Source organism: Echeneis naucrates, chromosome 5 (assembly GCF_900963305.1).
Source record: "Echeneis naucrates chromosome 5, fEcheNa1.1, whole genome shotgun sequence".
Classification (NCBI taxonomy): domain Eukaryota; kingdom Metazoa; phylum Chordata; class Actinopteri; order Carangiformes; family Echeneidae; genus Echeneis; species Echeneis naucrates.
Window position 1 is genome coordinate 11,159,324 of NC_042515.1, and position 15,319 is coordinate 11,174,642.

Here is a 15,319-nt window from a genome sequence, read left to right on the forward strand (position 1 = left end):
TGATTTGATTTGATTTAGATGCTGCTTAAACTCAAGCAGGAAGAGAACAGATTTACATTAAATACACAAAAAATGTTTATTCCAGCTTCATGAACACTCTGGACACAATCCAGTTATGAAAATAGAACCATCTTATTGACATTTTTGTTTAAGGAATCAGTTTGTATTTACAGTCTCACTTAAATGTATCCAATGATGTCGTTGCATATGATCGGTTGTCGGCTGCCAGTTTTCATGACTGCTGTGAACTGGTAGAAGTCACTGTCCAGTTGATGGAGTCCTGTGTGAGACTGGTGAAAAAAAGGTTTGAGAGCCTGGCGTCCCAGTGGACAGGACATCCGTTTGGGAGCCCCAGCATCCCTGCTGACCTTTGTGGAGTCTGGCCTTGGCCTCACCTCCACACTCTTAGACATCCCAGCCAGTCTCTTGCGCATGTTGACCAAAATGTCTTTAGCAAGGCGCCGGCCACCGCTGGGCTTCAGTTGTGTTGGGTCAGGACAATCTGGTAGGTCCATCCAGTTCTTTATGAGGTCAGCAAAGCTGTTGTCTCCCAGGACGAGGGGCTGTCTGTTCCTGCTGCGACTCAGCAGCGAGGTGGTCCAGTCCTCCGGGTCACTGGCCTCAAACGAAGTCCAGCGCTCCAGGCAAGCATCTGAGGTTGATTTGGGTCGGATACGGCAAGAAGGTCCTCTGTTTGTGCGGAGGCAGGCGGAAGAGGAGACTCGCACGTTTCTGGTCCTCCTCAGCACCACGCCTTCGTCTTGCCAAGAAGCCTCAGAGTAACCTGAGTCAAAGTCCACACTCTTTTCACTGCCAGGGGAGCCTCGTGCAAGTCGGTCGTGCTCCTGGTGCTCTCCGTCCTCCTCCAAAGGGCTCGCCAGGCAACAGGCAGAGTCATAAGTGCTGGCATCACTGGCGTCAGAAACACGCAGTCGAGCGAGCCGCTCCTGCTGTGCCCTCTGTTTGCAGAGCCGTGTTGCAGTGAAGGACTGCACACATGGTTCACTCAGTGGCCTTGGCCTGCCTATCTGCTTCAGGTCCTGCAAGGATCTCATCATGCACTGCATTTGGTCCCGGAGGCAGTCTGTAGAGTCTCCTAAACACAGCTACACAAAGAGAGAGACACAAAGTGTTTGCAATAACAGCCATTTAAAAATGACACTTGCATTTACACAACCTAAGGTGAGAAAGGCTGTGGTCAAAGTCTGAAGGAGACTAAAGAGCAGTTTGTCTGCGTTATTTCCAGAACTGGGCCAATAAGATTTTTACCAGCTGAGATCATTCTCCTGTATGACCGTGTAGAAAGTGAAACATTCCTGACAAACCATGGAGCAGCTTTATGGAGCCCATTCCGGGCAGTACGAAAATGGAAAAGCCCTCGCTGGAAGAACAGGATGCACATTTTAAACTGGGAAAACACTCCCTGCCTTCTAAAGCTAGAGGGGAAGTTTGAACAAAGTGGAGCTGAATCACGGAGGAGTGAAGAGCTTCGCATATCCTCTCTGGACCCCCCTAACTCACAGGATGTTGGCTGGGCTGCATTATGAAGCAGGAAATGACAAGACATTTGAGAATTACAGAGTGATTTAATTATGATTGACATCTACATACTTCGAGAAAAAAGGAAATAGGTGCAAGTATAATTAGCCCAACTTTCCATTTTTCTTTTGCAATTTCCAGTAATGATTAGTTTGTTGAGCCCTTTTTTTTTTCGTTTTCCAGAGTTTGACTTGAGTTTGAGTTGTAAGGACACCACAATGCCATGATGTTATCACAGCTGTGGGTGCTGGACCATTTGGCCCCTGGGGTGGACTTATCTGACACACACAGAGACATCCTCAGTGGCATTCAGTCCACTTTCAAAATGCCTTGTTCTCCTTGGCTGCCTTCGCACAGCAGGGAGAAGGGATTCACTCATCTGTGTACATTTGGCAAGGACAGTCTGACAACTCACTCACAACAAAACTCAACAAAAGCAACACAAAGCACCTAAAACGCTTAAGGGTTCTTCATGTGGACGTTAATATTTGTAAACACAGTTAAGTCACTGTGAAGCATCAGAAGACTGAAAACACGTGGAGGAAAAGGAAAACTCACCATTGCTTATGAGTAAATCTGTGCAGCGATATTGAAGAGCCTGTTAATTATCTCTGCAAAAAAAAAACAAACATACCATTAGATAAACAATCAGTGTCTCACCAGCAGACTACATTTCCTCAGATTATTAGTGGCAACGAAACTCACTTTTACATTTGCTTCAAAGTTAATCCCAGAAAGTCTGGCAAATGTGCAGGTCCTGAGTCCAGACCTCCTCTGATCCCGGTCCGGCTCTGACTTCAGATTTTCACGCTGCTGAACTTTTTCTGCAGCCAATCAGCGCAGGGTGTCAAAAAATTTAATAAATAAATCAGCCAATCACAAGTCGTCTCAAACGAGACCCCCGCCCGCCCCCCTCAGTGCGTTCAGGCTCCACATCTGGAGGCGGATTGTTAGGTCATTATTTTATTAGACAAAAAGTTTTTTTTAAGTCCGAGTATCAAAAAAAAAACCAAAACTCGTTGCAAATAACTTCCAACGACAAACGCAATGGAAAACTACCAACTGTTTTTGTTGTTGTGTTGAGCTGGTGATCGCGCTGTTCTACCACCACACAGGCCCACACAACGCCACCTTGTGGGTGTTTGTGTGCAGGACACCCCATTTTACTGCTGACCAGCTTCCTGACTACAACCCTTCTCACAGCCACAGTCCTGCCACCTCTCTTTTCTTTGAGGATGCTTTAAAATGCAAACTGTTGGCTTCGAGCGAAGCTCCCATTTCATTTGGAGATGAGCGAATTCAACACGACTGCACCTCCTCACCTCAGCTCTTTGGATGCTGATAACACTCTGTATTGTAATTCAAAGGGCAATTGTAATTACAATGCTTCTCAGTGACTTAAGTGGGACAAAGATGTAAAAATTCTTCTTAGAGGCCGAAGTATCCCATCTGAAATTCCACTGGATCATAAATGCATATATATGTAATATTAGCTATTTGTAAATGTAGTATAAAGTTGGACTATATTTCTATAAAAAAAAAAAAAAAAAAAAAAAAAGCTAGTTGAAGTAGAGCCAGTTCAGTCTTTGAAACTAAATATTAACAACTATTTGGGCTTTTGTTTGAGTTAGAACATTTGCCCCCTATTTATTTTATAAGCATATAAAAAGTAAAAGTAAACTGTGATGTAACTTAATCTATTAGAAATTGCATAAAATAAAATGTTAAAGAATCAAGAGTAAAGCCATATTGTCTTTGGGTCATTAAGACAACCACTGGGGTTACGTGGGCTTTCTTTGTGAATTGTTCTCCTTTTCTTCTTTTTTTTCATATGTTTGTCGTTTATACATTCTCCTCGACACATCACACCGCAAAATCAAACTTGGTGTGACCAAACTTTATTTACATTTAACAATATTAACGAAGGACTATCATCCATTTGTCTCAGTGGTATGGTGCGTCTTAAATCACGGGTTATGTGAACTGAAGTGGAGTAGAAATAGCCCTAATTGACCCTATGAAGATCGCATGTCTAATAAACAAGTGTAAACAGATATCAAGGCACAAACATATGGAAAAAGACTCAAATGAAACAAACAGTACAGTTCAATCCATGTTAGGAACAGACATAACCACTTAAAAATCTTGCAGATATCTTAAAAGTGACACAACCATTTTTCTTTTGTTTCTTTAAAGAAGTTACTTAAGGAATGTTATTCAGTTTGTGGGGGGTACAGGCTAATCTATGGACAGTCATGCAGAACAATGCACTATAGTACAGCTGTGAATATTGATTCTGTGTAAACATTGTACAAAATATTTTCCCTTCATCCAGTTCCGTTCTCCATGCTTGTTTGTTTTCTTCTAAAAAATAAGCTCTGTGCAGTCAAAAGCTTCATAAAATGCCAACGTTAGTTAACATAAGTTAATGTGATATTTATAAAAAGTTGTTTTTGTACTGTACTGTCTTATTAAACTTCAAAACTCAAAGGAAAAGAAAAAATGCCTGGAAGTCAAATCAAATTTAACTGAAATATGAACATGAAGAAACAAGACAACTACCATTTAAAGGGCTCTTAAAGGCTTATGGATGAAGAAAAATACCTTAATTCTACTGTAAGTTTTTGGTCATTTGGCATGATGAGATAATTTCACTATGATTTATTTCCAAAGGTTTTATTTCACTTCAAAACAGAGCCAGTCAGCTCATATAATTTAAGTCCTAAATCCAATAATAAAAAAAAAGAAAAAGCATCTGTCAGATGAGTGACTGCAGGTGTTAGTTCTTTTCCACCAAGCAACTTCTGGGTCAAACATATTTGATCAGAACTCAGTATGATGAATAGTATAAGAACCCCTGATCAAGAGCAGTTAGAAATATATATATAAAAATAACAATAAAACATTAGACAGAAAACATGATGGTTGCAAATCAGTGATTGTTTAAGTTCTTTGAGATTCCCCCCCCCCCTAGGAATAGAGTCTGTTATGGTTTTCATTATGAAAAGCAGTAATCATCACATGGCTGTTGCAGTCTCTCATGCAGTCTGTGTGTCGGGCATGGTCCTGCATGAAAAGGAAGATGACAAAGACAGCAGTCATTGCAAATTCACTGTTTTCTCTGTGTGATTGTCAGATTTGAACAGTAATCCTGGCTGGTCACTATGTGGTCAGACTTTACTGGTATGACCACATATAAATGAGCGTCATACAAGATTTGCATTTTGACAAAAGAATTTTCACTTGAACCTCTGGTAATGTGGCCTGCCTAGCTGCAACAAAAAGGTAATTGACCACAACCACAGACTGTTTGTACCTCAGGGTGCATCATTTATTTCTCTTTGCCTGTCAAATAAGCAAACCTAATAGAGTTTGATGCTTGCAGCAAAAATAATGACCCATCCAAAACAAAACAACTGGAGCCTTTAATTTTCTTACATTTTGATGTCGTCCAAGTAACTGAGATTAACTTTTACGTTATTAACTGCGTTTATCTTTTTGATCAAACAAATGTTTGTTGCACGTCAATTGGAATCATTTCTTTTTCTGGTCATCAATATAAAACTAAAAGATATTGGATAAGATGAATAAAAGCAAATTGTGGACATACAGTAGAGAGTGGAACAGCAGGATATTTTTAATTAGTAAAATAATAAAGCTGTTCCAGTTAATCCAGCTAATTGATTAATTATTTCAGCTCTATGAGTAAAGCTGAGTATTTAGACTATTATTATTTTTATTTTTACTATTGGACATGACAACTCATAGGCCACTTTAAAGACAAAGGTTGTTCTTAACCAGATCATGATTTTATGCTTCAAAGTACTTTCCTCATCCACCATGTCATGTTTCTGTCTTACCTTTAGAAAAGACCGCAGTCTTTTAGGTTGTTCTTAATAATGACGTCAGTGACGGCATCAAAGACAAACTGCACGTTCTTGGTGTCAGTGGCACAGGTGAAGTGGGTGTAGATCTCCTTAGTGTCCTTTTTCTTGTTTAGATCCTCAAACTTGGTCTGAATGTAACTGGCTGCTTCATCAAACTTGTTGGCTCCTGGTGAGAAAGAGTTTGGAGAGATAAGCAGGTGATTTTTATAAATTAATAAATGTGGCCATCTGCGGCCACAGCGACCTGCCAATGGTAAACTGTAGATGTTTAACTACAGCTTCCATTGCAGTGAGACCCGTGATGTCTCCCTTCTAACCCATACCTGTGTACTCTGGGAAACAGATGGTCAAAGGGCTGCGTGTGATCTTCTCCTCAAAGAGATCCTTCTTGTTGAGGAACAGGATGATGGAGGTCTCAGTGAACCATTTGTTGTTGCAGATGGAGTCAAACAGCTTCATGCTCTCATGCATTCGATTCTAGGAAGAAGCAATCACTGTTCATGGCTCGTGGCCTCCACTAACACGTCAGCACATCAGAACGACCACCAGGGGACAATGTTGTTTAATACTGCAAACATGCAGAGTAACCAGTGCAGGAAAGGTTCTTTATAGCGTGGTGTGGTAATGTCTCTCCTGAGCACCCTTGTTAAACTGATAAGCAGTTCAAGAAATTGGGGTCAAAAGGTCCAAATCAGCTAGGAGAATTAATTATATAGGACTTTTATTACATAACTCCACTCCACTTAAAAATGTATCATTAAACTCCAATGAGCCAATTTTACAACCCAGAGCTCACTATTATTAAGGCATAATGACAACTTATGCGTTTTATAAAGCCGCACAACTTAAACCAACCTCATACTGAAAATTTGCAAAAGAACAGATTTATGTGGCTTGTGAGGTTCATTGATGCAGAAGAAGACACATCAGAAGATGGATTTCTCCTTACCATCTCCTCATCCTCAGCCAGCACCAGGTCGTACGCGCTCAGTGCAACACAAAAGATAATCGCTGTGACACCTTCAAAACAGTGAATCCACTTCTTTCTCTCAGAGCGTTGGCCTCCCACATCAAACATTCTGCAAGGAAGATGAAGCACAGGAGATGTGTTGAGTACTTTGCACCTGTGTGTGCGCACTGAAAGAGGAACACAACAAAAGACAGTAAGGTGACGCCGAGCAGGAGCAAGCAGAAATTTCAGGAAGCATGACATTGAAAAAGGGTGACCTTCCATCTTTGGTTGTGCATTTAAATTTTATGAGGCTGCTTTCAGAACAAAAGTGGTCGTGAGGAGGTGGAGAGGTGTCCATCAGATATCTGATAAAAGATTGCAGGGTCAAAGCAGGTTACCAGAGCCAGCCATCTATATTCAGAGCAAAGCCCTGGCTAATGGAGAAGCTGAGTGGTGCGATCTAAGCTGTTAAAGGTGTGATCCAGCACAGCTGCAATGCTTCAGTAATATCTGTTGGGGTTTGAAAATGACCACAAAGCCCCATCTAGACAAATGTAATTTTAAACCACTGTCGAAAAGATCCCTTTTATGTATCACAATAATTTCCTTTTCATACTTACTATGGCAAACAGGGCTGTGTTACAAAAATTTGACTTTCTTATTATCGATTGCCTGCATGTATTATTCAGGACAAATATTGAGGCAGCAATAGAAGGTAAATATCAGAGAGTGTATCAGGAAACAGGTCACACCAGATGCATATGGTCTTTTTTCATTAGCCAGATATCGTTCTACTTTCCAATGGATTGTGTTTTATATGCTATAAACAAAGACAAACTAAACAGACACATCCCCTTTATATCTTTACCCTTCCTAATTTGATCCAACACATTTTACATATTCAGCTATTCTTTGGATATGAACTGAATTGCCTCATTCCCAACATGTTTAAACACTTCTATGAAGAGATACATCTATGCATCCATTAGTGTCCCACATGAGTGCTCAGGCTAGGTTAGAGCATATTTTATGTAAGATTTACAACACTGTGCAATGGAGGACATGGTGAAATGTTAACATTAAATAAAGCTCCAGCTCTATCGAGACAGAGAACAATGGACAGGCCTAATTTATTTATTCTGCTCTCAGAGCAATCATAATAATTACTCTTTTAATTGCTGGTATAATTTTGATTCTGAGTAGCTGAGTTGCACATTTCATGGTGGCAAGGTCAAATGCCTCTCGATGCTTTTTCACATTGGGACCAAAATTATGACTAGCAATTTCTGGATATTGCTGTTAACTTGGTACATTGCCAATGTTCATTATATTTCTGTTTTAGGTGCAGAGGAGGCTGGTATTGTAATGTCACTGTTTACACTGAGAGAACTTATTTCCATGAAAACACCTATGCTGATATAACTGTGTTATCCTGGTTCTTTGATATCAAAGGGCACCAAATATTTTATTCAGTGTTTTCTTCGGTTTCACATGTTGTGGGGTTAGTAAGAATAACTGACAACTGGCAGTTTTTTAAATCTCAAATCAACAAATAACACTGTAGGCAAGCACCAAAAGGTGAGTGAACACTAGCTGAGTCATATAACCACTCAGGTTACTTAATGCCAACTAATGACACCCTCTGACTGTGGGCCAGCTGCTAAGTGAGGGTTCTCTGAACTTTCACATTGATTGCAAATGGCCAGAGGACTTGGTATGAACCCTTTCAGGGAGGAAGGTTGAGATTGGAAAACGTATTTTAATTCACGATTATTTGAGTCGGGCTTTTTTACTTCCAAAATACTTACTGATATCAAATTAGTAACGTGATCTTACTTGAAGTGTAGTTCCTTGAAAGTGAAGTGAGTCTCCACAATACCAGTGGTCTTGACCCGAGTTCGCAGGACATCCTGCTGGGAGGGTATATAATCAGTTTTGGCTATCCGCTCGAGGTCATTCAGGTAACTGGGAGAGTGGGGAGGGGGGGAGAGGAGGAGGAGGGGGAGGGAGAGAGGTCAATATTCTCTAGAGGAGAAAAGAAAAGTCAACACAGCAGATGAACACACAGGTCACTGTTCTACTTGTGGTGCAGTAACATCCAAATCATTCTGTATTTCATTCAGCTGCTTTGAACTGCAATGAACTTTACGTGGAGTGACTCATAATCTGCGGCATGAAATGACACTGCAAAATTTCACGTTTGCAGCATTTCATTAGCCTGTTTAAAGAGTTTTGCTCCGATCCTGTTACAGTTATGCAGGTCAGTCTCTTACATTAGTTGTTAGCCTTTGAGCTCTGAACTGTAGTTGAGAGGAATAAGTTTCAATCGACATGGATATGTACATGAACACAGCAGAAATAATCATGAACATTGGGGTTTGTTGAAAGCAGTAAGCCTTCTACTGGGTCTGGTTCCCCTGACGAGGTATGGAAAATGAAGGGTCACTTTTAGTTCTGTTTTTGGTCTCCACCAACCGCTGAGTAAAATACCTGGCTCTTTAGCTGCTAAATCCTGCACTGTGATCACAAGCTAGTTGGTTTTGCTGCCATTTTTGGCACTGGACAATTGGTGTTCAGTGGGTTCGTAGATTTTTTCATGTTGTCATTGAGACATTGTTGCTTTGGAAATAAAGATTTTGTTTAACCATTTGAGGCAATACTTATTTATTACCACAGTGGCTGTGGTAAACTGTGGAGTAATTCAATTGGCATGGTATGAGCTCACTCTGCTGGCTGAATTAATTTCTTAAACCATCTAATATTCATTGTGTTGTGCCAGGTGTATTGTGAAATTGATTTACATAGTGGTGTATCATAATTCCAACCATTCAATTGATTTTGCAGTAAAGTCACCTGGTGATTGTACCTGTACAGATTTCAGATGTGCAATCATCTAATCCATATATATTACCGATGTTTGGTTTATAGACAGCTATCATACTGCTGCTTATCTGCTGCCTTTCAAAACATTTCTCGGAGCTTTGTCTCTCCACGTTGTTTTGTTTAACATGCTGAAGTTAATTGTGATCAGATTGCACAACCTGCTGCTACCAAGCTGTTTTGGTGGGTTTCTGTCTTTCCTAGACCTTTTTTTCCCTGCTTTCACTATTTATTAAATCTCCTACCATAGATGTACATAACACCCAGTGTGAAGCGCTGGATACATTTTTCATCGACATTGGCCAATCTCTGCTCTGCTGAGCTTGATGTATGTTTGAGGAGAGCGGGATGAGGTCAGAGCGTAGATGCCAAGTACAAACTCTGCATTTACTCTGTATTCATATATTAAATCCCCACGTGAAATGGCTGACTGAGATGTCTATGAGAGACCCCCACAGGATTACCGCCAGACCCACTAGTACTATGCACTCTCCTTAGTGGGAGCATTTCTATGGCAACATGAACTGATTTGCTCTGCTTGAGTCAATTTTATATGTTCAATTAGCAAAAAAGTATGATTATTTGTGATCTATTCATATACAAATTTCCCAGGTGATCAATAGGGCTGCAAGATCAATTCATACAGTTGGTTTGCCTCTTCAAATCAACATCATAGGCAGCCCTTGCCATTTGTTAAATCATAATGTTTTTTGGCTTTTTTTCTGACAGACTGTTGGTCAGTAGGGGAGTGTGGAAGCATCTTCACAGTGCTTGACGCAGCCTGCCCCACTTACACAAGCATTGCATCATCATCGAAGGCCAGATGGGAGCTTTAGTGGTCCAGCCAACCTACGCTTCACAGACGAACAGAGACATATATCCGGCTTTTCAGTGGATGTAACATTCATGCATGTCCCATCAACTGAATATAGAATAATTAATGAGCCAACTTTTTGAAGTGAATAAAAACATAAATCATTAAACAAGCATCTACCCCCTCTTGTCTCATCAGAGCAGCCTTACAAAATATTTCAAAATGGGATAAAAGAGGTATTATAGACACATCATACAAAGCAACATTTACAACAACAGAATAAATGCATCGACTTGATAAAACCAAAAGATCACTTATGTGTTTTTCTTCACAGAGTTATGAACTCACACAGTTTACTGGGATGAAGGTTACTCAAAATTATTTTGGAGCCTCATTTGTCAATTCCCAAAGATGAACTATTCTGTGCTCTGTTTATTAGGTTACAATATTAAATAATCAAACCCAGAGACAGAGAAATAAACACTAAATTGAAGTTATTGGACTATCTCTCCAGTCTCTATAACTCCCTTGAGAAGCTTCTCTCAACAACCATTAAATCCATGACAACAACAGCCTCCCTAATGGCAGTGATATAAACAGGCCTTAATATGACGCAAACATAAAAGCAATCAGCACAGCCATTGAGGAAATGGAAAAAAAATGGCACAGTTGCAAGGGCAAGTATCACATTTATCTGGTAGCTATGAGGTTTACCTCTTGTTTCCATTTCTATTTACAGTACATTGACACTGAAGAGCATATTCAGGAGAAGATTGCATATCGATTGACGTACAAGTGGAGGAGGATATGTAGAGACCATTTCAATAAAGGAAATGTGAACATTTCAAAAGTTAGAAGGACAATGAGAATCACATTTCACTGAGCAATGCTGGAAAGTAGACTTTGTTGAAATTATAGGAAATAAAACAAAAGGTCCCACTCACTATGCTGCAGAGTCGTTGAGTTGATATTCTCGAGCCCTTGCAAAGCAACTCTGTATGCCGCTGTCACCCCACAATCGCCTGATCACATTGGCCAGATCATCAGGGAAAACACCCTGCTCTTCAGCAGCCACAGACAAGCTAAAGAGCTGATGGGCATCATCCTGCAGGGGGCGATAAGAACACAGGGGCCGTTAAAATTAGAACATTTCTGCCAAGGAAGTACAGGTTATACTTACAGCTGTATATTGTGATTTTGAGATCATTAAATCCTCTGACAAACGGATGCAAGCCAACATGGGCTGAGCACGATAGGTGAGATATGCTGGTGTGACTCAAGGTAACAGTAGGTAATGCTGATATTGCATACTGTGGTTTGATTTCCTGCTGTTTGCCACCTCACTTGTTTCTCTCAATTTTCCATTTCCCTGTTGGCATCAAATCAACCTTATTCTCTGAGCTTTAGTCACCGAAAGTGTTACAATAAAATAGAATAAGTACTGATCAGTTCCTAACAATTGTATTCTTTCTATCTGTGTATAGTCATTGTTAACGTAATGAAGTATAAAAACACAACGTTTACTGTTTTACATTTTAGGGGAAATGCAGTTTTGACTTAATCTAGTTTCAGTTCTATTAGTGGGTAGTTGTGGTCTAATGTGAGTGCCATCATTTCTCCTGTTCATGTTGCGTATCATCACTTACTATTCTATATTCTATAGAAGATAAGGATTCAGTCTAGATAGGTTATGTGCGTAGTGGTTTTGATGTTTAAACATGTGTTTTATTCTAGCATCAAGCTGATGATGGCACGTTCACACACCAGCAATGAAACAGCTGTTTTTATCATTATTTTTTATTCAGCTGATTAGAAGTGGATCTCAGCAAATATGATGTGTTTGCTGGAAGTCATCCTGCCCCCATAACCAAACTAAACGGCCTGAATAATGTGTAAATGTGCATATGCATTCACACACATTCACACACACAGACACATTCGCAATCTGTGTGTGTGTGCTGTGTACAAGTATGGGCAGGCTAGCGCACTAATTGCCATGTGTGGGAGTATTGTCACGTACAAACATTTGACAGATCCATCACGCTAGATCCCGTTAGAGCTCAGTGGCAACTTGTTCATAGGCTGATAGGTGTTCATGAAGTACAGCAAACTAAGCCTGTGCCTGAAACTCACACTTGTTTGAAGAACTAAATAAGCATTCGATCTATAAAAATTAAAATATTCAAAAATCTCATCCAAAATGACTGTTAGTTTATTAGACTGTTAGTAATTGTCCCAAATTCAGAATATATTCTGTTTTGATGATCTTAAACAAGACTGCAAATCCTCATGTAAAAATGAATGAAATGAAATTAAAAATCCTTTTCACCGATGCAATTGGCAGTTTAAGTCATTGCTAACAGTTGCTACAACTGTCAAGCTTTCCAATACTGTGTAGCATTGTCACATACACAATTTTGCGTCATTAGATTTACACCCAACATTCTTAGTATTTTTGCCAAGTGCATCTTTGATTTCAGACAGACAAAGAAAAAAGCAGCGATCTCCTTTCCAGCCAGATAAACATGTGACTTCCAACAAACATGTGTCATTTCAGTCAGACTAAAGGGACACAAGTTTATCAGCAGTAGCTAACTGATGAAGCAAATGTCAGCTCCCTGATTCATTGAACAGTCTCTGGCAGACTGAATGTTTCCAATCGCAAATAAGGTTTTTAATAGCCAGTTGGTTAATGAGATATGAAAAGAATTTCATCTTAGAGCAAATAAAAAACACTGATAATTACTTTTTATAGTTCCACTCTTATTATAGGTAGGTATAGGACACCACCCTGCATATTCTTCAAATTCAGAATCTCATTAATTTCAATGTTATTCAGCAAAAAAAATGAAGAACAAGCATACAAAGCAGACATTCAAATGATAAATCACAGATGTTTAAAGAAGAAGAAGGAAAAAAAAAAAAAAACCCCAGACAAATCTCAAGATCATACTTTCACGTGTTTAACCTCAAAACATGGAAATCATTTGTCTTTGCTGACAGTCCAGGTAAAATATGCTCTGCCAGCAACCTTCAAATAGATCCAATCTTTCAAAAATCCCTCAGGGGCCTGTTTGCCGCTGTTATTAGGCACACTTTCAGCCTCTTCTAGAGTTTAGATCAAAGATAGGTGAGGTGAAGACGAGCACCGTTTCCCTGCAGGTTACCAAAATGGATGAGAGAAGTATTACTGTGTGTTTCAGTTTGTACTACCAGCTGCAGCTTTACCAGAGATAAAGAAAGCTGCCAGATGTTTAAATGGCACCATCCCTCGTTGGATTAAAGCACTGGCACAACTTGCCAGTGTTATTTACCCAACACGAGTTGCCAATAGGAGGCAGGGTATGATAAAACAGATCTTGTTACCCAGGGACGACCTTGCAACAATTTTTTGTTAACAGGTTACAGAATATGGAAAATCGAAGGATGATGGGCAGTGGATGCAGCAAGTCACCAAAAATGGTGTTTGACCTAAGGCAAGTGATTGACCATGAGCAGTGGTAATCAGGAGGGTCAAGAGAGATCCATTAATGATTCTGGAGACTGACCAGACTGATTATTGTGTTGCTGAAGAATATTGTGTTCTACATATCTACAGTATAAAGCTTGCTGCTTCATCCTCATATTTCATCCTCATATCCACCCCTCATATTTCCAAGGCTCTGACTACGTTTGCAGCAGGGGAAGAAATAGTCAATCCCTCCTCAAGTGGTCTGCCATGAATTGCAATTGCTCAGGTAATGAGCCAATAGAGCTCTGAACTCTCTTTTCAGGGGTCTCTTGGTATTGTCCAGGGAATATGTGCGTTCACAGTTTTCAATGGTTTGGAAACAGCAGCAAAAAGTGAAAGGAAGAATTCTGAGAATAACAAATACATTCAAACAAGCAGTAATGACCAGGCAGGCTGAATACTAAACAGGGGTGTAATAACTACCCACTAGCTCAGGTGAAAATGAATTTGGCTGGTATGACTGATTAATTCTTGGGCAGCCCTTACTGGTTGTATTAGGCTATTTCACTTTGTGTGATCTTAATATCAGGCTAATGTAAATAATCAAAATGGAAAATGTTTTTCAACATGTGTGTTTTAATGTTTCAAGTTCCTTTTCTCCTGCAGGCTCAGTACTGCGTCATCGCATAAATACTGAGGTGTCCACACACACACAACCCACTTTGCTGCGAAAGAAAGAAAAAAAAAATCCCATTGATAACCTACGCACAGGACTGCAGCAAGGAATGGATGAACAGTCAGACCATGCAGCACTGCGCCCAAGACAAGTTGCCCTTCTGGGACAATAATTTATTCATTTTTAAGATGCTGTAAACAGCTTTTGCTCTATTGGGGCCTGAAGGAAATTCTGATCTGTCCACACTGATTGTGGCCAGCTCTTCTTAAAGCCATGCTCCTTCAAAAAAAAAAAACAAACAAACAAACAAACAAACATGCAAAAACCAAACAAGCGAAAACACAGTTTCTATCATTCTTTCTGCATATCTGCATAACTTTTGCAAGTTGGTTAACCTCCATGCAAGTATGTAGTAGTAGTATCTATTACTTACAGAGAGGCTCTATTCAAAACAGTTGGCCTAGTTTTACACATGAAATTAGTCTTTGTTGTGTGTTGTCAACCAATGTTCACATACACGTCATTCTATCACAAATATATGATCTTTTTGAGTGTTTTATTGTTGTGTGTGTGAGTCTTACCATTCTGGCAGGGTTGCTGTAGTCTATCTTCAGACTGGCCATGGCTTTAACAATGGCCATAATAGACTGGATGGTATTACTGTAAACCACTGCTCGGTACTGCTTACACTCATCTTCTGAGTAGCCATCTTCATGGATGATCCTAAGAATATCAAGAGGCATGAAATATTTATTCAAGTGCATTAAACCTGGCAAAAGCTTTTGTTTTGCCACTAGGGAGCTAAATGCTCCACTGGCTGGCAATATTTCTCAATACATCAATCATTAAGCTGAACATAAAATTGTCATGTCCAGCTATGAACCGATATCCACAGTGATATCTTAACTGGTATGTTTATGAGAAACACCTTTGACAGTGTCGAGGCTGAATGATGCCCAGGTTGTCTAACAATAAGTATATAATATGTGCTAGGCATCACATTTCTGATAACAGTGTGCTGTGTAGGATGATGCAGTGGGGTTAATACACAGTGGCACTGCCTCAGTTCTGCAGCATCCATTTGATGCAGTATCCTGAGTTTACCTCTTGCAATAATATA

At 39.9% G+C, this 15,319-nt stretch overlaps 3 protein-coding genes across 3 annotated transcripts in view; 1 reads left to right on the top strand and 2 right to left on the bottom strand.

Annotated features, from left to right (window-relative positions):
- Nucleotides 1-10,147, top strand: part of uba7 (ubiquitin-like modifier activating enzyme 7) — a 43,743-nt gene extending 33,596 nt beyond the window's left edge. Inside the window, exon 26 of the mRNA XM_029502489.1 lies at nt 9,988-10,147. Coding sequence (XP_029358349.1) covers nt 9,988-10,033 — 46 coding nt within the window. The 3' untranslated portion in view covers nt 10,034-10,147. The remainder of the gene's footprint in view (nt 1-9,987) is intronic.
- LOC115043792 (PAK4-inhibitor inka2-like) lies at nt 58-2,330 on the bottom strand. The gene is made up of 3 exons (XM_029502493.1): nt 2,245-2,330; nt 2,098-2,150; nt 58-1,106 (listed from the first exon to the last, which is right to left on the bottom strand). The coding sequence occupies exons 2-3, from the start codon at nt 2,098-2,100 to the stop codon at nt 180-182; spliced, it is 930 nt and encodes a 309-aa protein (XP_029358353.1). The 5' UTR covers nt 2,101-2,150; nt 2,245-2,330; the 3' UTR covers nt 58-179.
- Nucleotides 3,422-15,319, bottom strand: part of LOC115043791 (guanine nucleotide-binding protein G(i) subunit alpha-2) — a 38,293-nt gene continuing 26,395 nt past the window's right edge. The window contains exons 4-10 of the mRNA XM_029502492.1: nt 14,781-14,922; nt 11,017-11,177; nt 8,215-8,343; nt 6,376-6,505; nt 5,750-5,903; nt 5,400-5,592; nt 3,422-4,605 (exon numbers count right to left, since the gene is read on the bottom strand). Of these exons, the coding sequence (XP_029358352.1) occupies nt 5,402-5,592; nt 5,750-5,903; nt 6,376-6,505; nt 8,215-8,343; nt 11,017-11,177; nt 14,781-14,922 (907 nt within the window). The 3' untranslated portion in view covers nt 3,422-4,605; nt 5,400-5,401. The remainder of the gene's footprint in view (nt 4,606-5,399; nt 5,593-5,749; nt 5,904-6,375; nt 6,506-8,214; nt 8,344-11,016; nt 11,178-14,780; nt 14,923-15,319) is intronic.